Below are 9,277 nucleotides of genomic sequence, written 5' to 3'. Positions count from 1 at the left end.
AGCAAGATAGACAATCAAAGTATTCATATAAATAAAAACTTTGTTACACAAAATAACATAATAGGCGCTGCCTGCAAAACCAAGGGTTTGAGTGCTGGCAGCGAGTAAATAACACATACGGCGATAACGAGCGACGTGGACAGTAGCGGTGCGGTCATCAGGATGTTTGCGGCAAAGTGGATAACACAAGGCGGTGATAACAAAGCGACGCAGACAGTCACAGGTTATGCGGGTAAAACCAAACCATCTACAACAACATTGTTAGATTGTTCTAAATGAGGCAGTGAGTCGGAGGCGGCAGAAGGCGGAGGCGGCAGATCGGAGGCAACGGAGGCGGCGACTCAGAGGCGGCAAAAGGCGGAGGCGGCAGAGCGGAGCGGCGGGAAGTGGCAGATCGGAGGCAGCGGGAGGCGGCGAGTCGGAGGCGGCAGAGCGGAGTGGCGGGAGGCGGCAGGTTGGAGGCAGCGGGAGGCGGCGACTCAGAGGCGGCAAAAGGCGGAGGCGGTAGAGCAGAGTGGCGGGGGGCGGCAGATTGGAGGCAGCGGGAGGCGGAGAGTCGGAGGCGGCAGAAGGCGGAGGCGGCAGAGCGGAGCGGCGGGAGGCGGCAGATCGGAGGTAGCTGAAGGCGGCGAGTCAGAGGCGGCAAAAGGCGGAGGCGGCAGAGCGGAGCGGCAGGAGGCGGCAGATCGGAGGCAGCGGGAGGCGGCGACTCAGAGGCGGCAAAAGGTGGAGGCGGCAGGCGGAGCGGCGGGAGGCGGCAGATCGGAGGCAGCGGAGGCGGCGACTCAGAGGCGGCAAAAGGCGGAGGCGGCAGAGCGGAGCAGCAGGAGGCGGCAGATTTGAAAGGCAGTGCCACAACATACCTTCCTTCAGAGGTGCGATAAGTAGTGGATTGGTACAGTTTCTCACATGACTCATCTTTGGGCAGTGGCTCCTTTCGAATGGGGATGGCATCTTCGGTTTCCCAAAATTTGTTCATGACAGTGTTGAGCTGTGCTGCCTGTGCAAACATAGTGCAAATGAGCTGCATTTCGTTGAGTGGTGCGGGTGAGTCCTCAATATTCAATCTACCACTTAAAACGTAACCAAAGATTGTGGCAAAGGCGGCAGGGTTACCAGGAATAATGGAATTTTCTGCGGATATAAAGATGTTGGAGTATAAATTGGCAACAATCAGTAGGTCGATTTCAGCAGGCTCATCAAAATTAGGATCAGCGAGGTTCAGATGCGCAAACGAATTCTTTAGTGCGGGGTGAAGCAGAAAGACAGGAAGATTGCCAGCAATTTGATCCAATACAAGAGCTTCGGTAGAAAGAGCAATATCAAATTGAGGTTGGACAATATTCTTAACTGCACAATGCCTTTGACAGATGTCCTTTTTTCAGAGATTCCATTCAGTTGGATTTGAGCGGGCACAACAACTAAACCCATTGCGGTGGCGGCTCGGGTGGTGATAATGGAGGGCATGGAACCAGAGTCCAACACAGCACGCAACAAGAAGGGTTGATTGTATTGGTTCAAGACTGTAACGACAGCGGTACCAAGTAAAGCAGAAGCATGTACGGCCTTCACCTGAGTGCAGCCACTAAAAGTGTGTGGTATAGAAAATATAGAACTGTTTGTTATATATTGTGCACTGAAGGCAGGGCTTGAACTTACGGGCGGAGATGCACAACTGTTGACTGTCGGCGAACTAGGAGGCAGATTAGAGCTGATAGCCAGGTTTGGTGCGCTGCTAGAAGGTGCGTGATAAGAACTTACTGGCGGTTGCGGTGGGGCAGCGGCAAAAGTCGGCATAGGTAGCGGGCTGAAACCAGGAGGAGGCACATGGTGCGCGGCGTTTTGGCTAGTACCGGTATGCGGGCGTCCATATTGATTTGGTGCTTGGTATGGCTCAGCAAACCGATGTTCAGAGCGTTGTTCTTTAAAAAGTAATGATTGAAGATTATTAGCGTTATTGCACAGAAGCGTATGATGGTGATTAGAGCGGCAGTTCTTGTGGCAAATCGTTGAGTTGCAATTGCTTTCAGGTGAGACCCTAGGCAAACAAAGCACCTTTTGTGTTGCTTTACAATTTGATTGCGTTTGGATACGGATTCTCTTTTGAAAATGTCGCATCTATACAATTGATGTTTCACAAAATTATTAATTGGTAGTTCATTAGCGGTAACAGCAGGTTTAGGAATGGTATCAACCAGCTTGATACTATCAAATCTGGTTTGGAATTGGATTTGCAGTTCAGCAAACTCCAAGATAACTTCCTCAGATAGCGACTCTTTATCTGTTGCCTCATATTCACTCATTAATTTATCAAATTTTTTATCCAGACCAAAACAAAATTCACTGCAAGTCATAGGTACTTGTTCATTGTACTTATCAGCTAGAGAAGATATCGATTGGTGCAACCTTCATAGCTTATTCAATGATAGAAAATTCGACGCCATGGTTGTTATGAACAATCATACAGAAATAGAAAAATAGGTTACCAGATTGAAATTTACAATCGAGAAAGTTCAGATTAGCGGTCAGAACAGTTTAAGTTAATGGCCGAAAAAGTTCATATTTGAAGAAATAGTTCAAGATCAATGCTCAAAATCAATAGTTTGTAGATCAATATTCACAATTAATAAAAGATAGGCGGTAATTCACTACGTTAAGCGGTAAGAAAACACACCGTTAGCGGTAAAAGTTTGTAGCTGACTGTTAGGCACTGAAGTTCAAAATCAAAACAAAACTTTTCAGGTTATGTCGAACCGGGTGTAAAAGTTCGATAGTCAACAGCTCGATAGTCGATATCATAAGTCACTAATCAATGTTTTTGGATTTCGATACAAGATGGTGGTCGAAAGCGTCTGAATCGAAAATTCACGATTTTCCAAGAAAACTCACAAAGAAACTCTCAGAGAAAATTTAAATGAGCGTTTTCACTGTTTGTAGGTCGCTTTTCCTCCAATATGTGGCCGCAGAGGATTAGGTTTCGTATGTGGCCACGGAGGACCAGGTTTCGTATGTGGCTGCAGAGGACAGGTTTCGTATGTGGCTGCAGAGGACCAGGTTTCGTGTTAGAGCCAATGAGGTGGACTTCTAAACACGTTACTTAGTAGCTCAGAAAATAAAATTGTTACTTTTAATGCGTCTCGTTCGGGTATGGCGGGTTCACAGTGGACTGTAAGAGCGGTCTCCTCGTTCTGGTAGGCGGTAACACGTTCAGATAATCAGGATTCACTTGCACTGGCGATGATAAATACATGGGGAATACATGGGCCCATGTGCAGCGGAGAGATTACACAAAGAAAATCCAATCTAGATATTTAGCGGAGTGCTCAAACAATAACTTTTCCTAACTAGTCGCGGTAGTAGTTCAAATTCAAACAAGCGAAGCGGTAATACACATTTGACTTCTTTAAAAGGAGAAACAACCGAGAAGCATCAGAGCACCAAACTTCCTCAAACAGCGGTTACAAAACGGGAGAGAACTGAGAAGCAAAAAAGCGGGGGAAAAACAGGGAGAACAGTGCCAACTACATATAGAACTAAGCGATCTTAGAGCGGCTGATGGCAGTGGCACGCTAGATGGCCGTGGGTGAGCGCGGTCGATTCAAATGGCTTGGCCCATACAGAAAGTTTCAATTCAACAAGCCCAATGTAAAGAATTTTTTTGCCACAGCCGTCATATATATTTGGCTCAACAGAAGGTATATTATCAACCTGGCTTGGAGAATATTAACTGTAGAAAACAGCAACACTGCACGCTATGATTTTTCAGGAAATTGCCACTGTTAACACTATTGTAATCTATGATTTATCTCAGTTTTTGACATTCATAACTTATGATGAATTTTAGCATAGAATTATGATCATACACACATATTTTAAATATGTATTATATTATGTAATAGTATGAATATTTTTTCGGTTGCAAACAATATCTTTGTCTGTCATAGAATGCATGATTTAGCACAAATATAACAACAAAATGATTTTAGAGAATTAAAATGTGAAAAATTAGTTTCATCGCATGTCAAAACAATAGACAAAATTGATTGTTTCGAGCGCCATAGTGTGAATGAGATGCAACTTAGAAAGCAGTAGGCCTACTACTGTATTTTACTGTTTACTATGGTGAAGAGAGTCAGCCACGCCATACTGCGTCGACTGTTTCCCCTTCCACAGCGTCAAATCGAATCGCAAATAAATAACAATATACATCAATGGATTCGCAATGAATGTGGCTACATTAATCATTTGTCTAATTTTCTTTAGATTATTGCTTCGAAATCAAGTTAATCGGAGATAACAAAAATCAAATCGAAAAACCCCTAAATTTTTACATATATATATTTTATCAAGGAAACTGTTCGCATTATTGAGGAAATAAATACGACTAATATTTTAGTCCATAATGTACGAATCGAATGACATATGATAGATTTTTTTCCGATTAATGGTTACAGAGATAATTGATTTCCAGTTTGCTGTTTACTATGGCTAAGAGAGTCAGCCACGTCATTCCGCGTCGACTGTTTCCCCTTCCACAGCGTCAAATCGAATCGCAAATAATAACAATATACATCAATGGATTCGCAATGAATGTGGCTACATTAATCATTTGTCTAATTTTCTTTAGATTATTTGCTTCGAAATCAAGTTAATCGGAGATAACAAAAATCAAATCGAAAAACCCCTAAATTTTTACATATATATTATTTTATCAAGGAAACTGTTCGCATTATTGAGGAAATAAATACGACTATATTTTAGTCCATAATGTAACGAATCGAATGACATATGATAGATTTTTTTCCGATTAATGGTTACAGAGATAATTGATTTCCAGTTTGCTGTTTACTATGGCTAAGAGAGTCAGCCACGTCATTCCGCGTCGACTGTTTCCCCTTCCACAGCGTCAAATCGAATCGCAAATAATAACAATATACATCAATGGATTCGCAATGAATGTGGCTACATTAATCATTTGTCTAATTTTCTTTAGATTATTTGCTTCGAAATCAAGTTAATCGGAGATAACAAAAATCAAATCGAAAAACCCCTAAATTTTTACATATATATTATTTTATCAAGGAAACTGTTCGCATTATTGAGGAAATAAATACGACTATATTTTAGTCCATAATGTAACGAATCGAATGACATATGATAGATTTTTTTCCGATTAATGGTTACAGAGATAATTGATTTCCAGTTTGCTGTTTACTATGGCTAAGAGAGTCAGCCACGTCATTCCGCGTCGACTGTTTCCCCTTCCACAGCGTCAAATCGAATCGCAATAAATAACAATATACATCAATGGATTTGCAATGAGACTGGCTACATTAATTATTCGGCTCATTTTTCTTCAAAAAGTCATTTTATGAGCCTTGAAATTCGTACCTAGAAAAAGTTGTATTATTACTAGAAATTTTGCTATTTTTACTATTTATTATAGGTAGGCCTACTGTACATGATTTTGTGATTATGGAGTTCAACTACTTTATTATGAATCGGGATAAGGATAAATAGGGAAATTGTGAGATGGGGATAACATTCATAGTTACATCAATTTGAAAGCTCTGATAATAATGATTTGGAAGGAACTGCGATTCTGGCTTGGTATTGCCTCTTCATGTTCAGTGAGAATAGAAAGCTTCAGAGTAATTCGTTTTCACTATATGTGATAATATTGGTAACATTGTTAATATTTGAACCGAATATGCAACAAATTAATCTACTTTCAGCTTGAAAATTTTCAACTTATCAGGAGTACAGTGTTATCATATAGTATCTCAGGTAGGCCCACCCTACCTTTTATTTTATTTTTTTTTTTTTGTTCACGTGATCTCATGATATTCATTCCATTATCAAGTGTTTATAAAGAGTGATGAAACAAGATAAAACACAAGAAAAGCTATGAAGATAAATTTTGAATCTTTTTTCACAAAATAAGGATAAGATGAAGGAGTCGGACACATAATATATCATGGAACTTTGTTGAAAAACATCAATATCTGAAACTAGAGTTATCAAATTGTGTTACCTCTGACTCGTATGGAGAAGGCACACTTCAAATTAATATAATAAATTCTTTGAGCAAACAACTTAATCCTGATTTTTATCATGACCATGGTTAAATCAAGAAAATTCCCGGCTGCCTAAAAAGCAGTCGTTGGGTCATGTCAGAGGCCCTGAAATTGTTCAGTTGCGACCTGAAAACTCTGACACCAGACCTGAGCCAGCCAGGTCACTCGACATTATTATTATTTTTAATCAAGAAAATTGTAATATTTTTTAGAGTATTGAAAAGTGAAAATCTATACACAGCGCATGTCAGAACAATAGACAAAATTAATTGTTTCGAGCACCATAGTGTAAATGAGATGCAATGTAGACAGCAGTATTATTCTGTTTACTATGCTGAAGGGAGTCAGCCGCGTCGGCTGTTTCCCCTTCACAGCGTCAACTTGAATAGCAAATACATAACAATATACATCAATGGATTCGCAATGGATGTGTCTACATTAATTATCCGTCACATTGTTCTTTAAAATTACTTGCTTCGAAGTTAATCGGGGAAAACAAAAAAATCAAATCGAAAAACCCCTAAATTTTTACATTATATTATTTCATCAAGGAAACTGTTCGATTTATTGAGGTAATGAATACGACTCATATTGTAGTCCTTAATTTAACAAATCGAATGACATATGATCCGATCAATGGTTACAGAGATAATTGATTTCCAGTTTGCTGCTTAATTCATGTATTTTTGAACTTGATCTTTATTGATTTTTTTCAAGTCATTTTATCGAATTCGAAATTTGTTAAATTATAATGGTTCTTACTTGGCTATTTTATCATTTTTGAGCTGAAATACTTATTTCTCATAATTTTTTTTTGTTTAATGATACTGTGATCATGTTCACATTCTTATTTAAATTGAATTTGATTTTTCACCTTTGAAGTTATTTTATTGATTTTGAGATTTGTTGTTTGAAGTTAGCTGTAGAGTTTTATGATTACATAATGGAAAGTTTGGTAGTTTGATTTTGAAAGTTGTTCTTTTCATACAGTAGAATTTATTATAATTGTAAAGGAGTTATCCTTTCCTAAAAATTTTCCTTGAATTAGATTTGAAATTTCTTATACTCATTCATATTCCTATAAGTAGTAGTTCTCATATTACATCTTCTCGACTTCGGACTTTGCAGGAGTATGTGAACTTCACCTCGAGGACTCCGGGACATCGCGGGATTTCATGGACTCAATGACTCAAGCACTCAGGGACTTCATGGGATTTTGCGGACTTCACGGGCTTCTTTGAGATGTCTTCAACTTCAGCGCAAGGCGACTTGTGAATTGTCACTACACTCTACGAAATCGATTTTCCTGAAGATCTGGAGGATATTATGCAAGCAGAGACGTTGGCTGTAACACAAGCGGGGCCTGAATTTTCATCACGTAGTATGCTGTACACTACTCAACAACGGAGAGGACATCAGGCGCTAATCAGAGCTTCCGTATAACGAAGAACAAACTTCATCTCTGTGGAGATCATAACAGATGAATTTCGATGCTGGGAGATTTCATTATTTTGGCGGCTCGATGGATGGCAGTTGGATGAATTACTATCCAGTGACTACTTAACTACCGTAGCTTATTTACTGGTTGGACACACACATGCTACTACTTGCGAGCTGAGCTGCGAGAGATTTCTTCGACAGTTGAGAGACGGCTCGACTTCAACCTTGGATACCTTACGATCGTCATCTTATCTTGGTACATGGTTCAATTGTACCTGTGGCTGGAGGTCTGAAGGAGTTAAGGAAACTATAATGATCATCGACGAACAGCGGACATACAAGAATCAGACAAATATGGGAGGACTTCACATACAAGGACGACTACCAGTTCATCGCTCAGAACATTGAAATATCGTCTACATCTTTGAGAACTACTTTAACCTATCTACATTCCAGAACCCCTAAAATTTGAATTGGTATTTGTTGAAAATTTATTCATTTAGAGAACTATTGTTTGTACAGCATGGTTTCAATTTGATTTTGATTTGAATGCTTGTAATTAAGTTTGAGTAACCTACCTTTCTATGTAAATGTTTGATTTCAATGTATAGTAGTATTATCAAGTCAATCAGGCACACGTTTGTTTCCGGAGTATATTATTTTGTTTTTTATTATTATTTTTTTTGTTCCCCTATTGACTACAGACTCAGGGACGAGTCTTTCAGCGGGATGGGTGATGTGTCACCTGGTCATATGGGACATATATATGAAATATATTTATCTCATATTGATCAGGATTTTAGAGTTTTAATTTAGAAAAGTTTAATGAACAGTGTTTTTGTCTTTGAACAATTTTTGTCATCGACAGAAAGATTGTTTATTCATTTGTTGTCAAAATTAATGTAGCTTCTCTTTTGTTTTTGATAACAAACGTGCCGCTTGTGCGACTGATAAAAATAGTTATGGAATGGCTTCCATGTTTGGCATTGACTGAGTTATATATTAATACCCAAAATTTTACTTTTGGTTAGTGTCAGTGTGTGGTGTGTGAGCTCGTTCGTTAGGACTGTGAGTAAAGTCCGGCTGTTCTGGTGAAGGGGATAGATTTTGTTCTTGTTTTATAATACAGTTTTCCTGTCACAGTTCGGGCAGTTTAAAGAGAATTGTATTATTGAATAAGAGGGGATCTGAACCCACTTCATTGGATCAGTTTTTTTGATTTTTAATTAATAATTAACGTCGCGTTTCAACCAGTGGATGCCAAATTGGGAAGCCATTTTCATAAAGGTAGGTGACTACTGAGTCATTGTTTTAATTTTTCATAACCACAACAAATGAATCTTCACTAGCAGCAAAGCGAGTAGCCCTTGAAATATCATCTGTTATTATTATTTCGTTATTTTCTAATTATAATTCAATTTTGTAATAAATAATTTATTGTTTTGTTTTAAATATCAAAAACCTGTACGATCTTTTCTTGTGTTTTTTTTCATTTTCCCACCCTTACATATTTGGTGGAGGCTTTCTCCCGCCTTCCATATCTTGCTTACAATTCTTAACAATTGAAATTCTATCCAGACCAATTAAATCATCTGGCAACTCATTGAAAATAGTTGGTACAACATAACTAAGTTCACATTTACCATGATAATTATTGTATTTGGGCACAATAAACCTCTTATAAGCAGCACCTTGTCTTCGCTCATGCAAAATTCTACTTGACATTTTTAGTTATTGGAAAATAATTATTTAATAGATAT

At 38.9% G+C, this 9,277-nt stretch overlaps 1 protein-coding gene across 1 annotated transcript; it reads right to left on the bottom strand.

The window, feature by feature from the left end:
• Nucleotides 1–271: 271 nt before the first annotated feature.
• LOC120351062 (formin-like protein 5) lies at nt 272–1,012 on the bottom strand. The gene has a single exon (XM_039427009.1). It carries the CDS (start codon nt 1,010–1,012, stop codon nt 272–274), a length of 741 nt encoding a protein of 246 aa, XP_039282943.1.
• Nucleotides 1,013–9,277: the final 8,265 nt, after the last annotated feature.

This window comes from Nilaparvata lugens, chromosome 4, assembly GCF_014356525.2.
Source record: "Nilaparvata lugens isolate BPH chromosome 4, ASM1435652v1, whole genome shotgun sequence".
NCBI lineage: Eukaryota > Metazoa > Arthropoda > Insecta > Hemiptera > Delphacidae > Nilaparvata > Nilaparvata lugens.
This window is presented reverse-complemented; position numbering and strand designations above follow the sequence as displayed.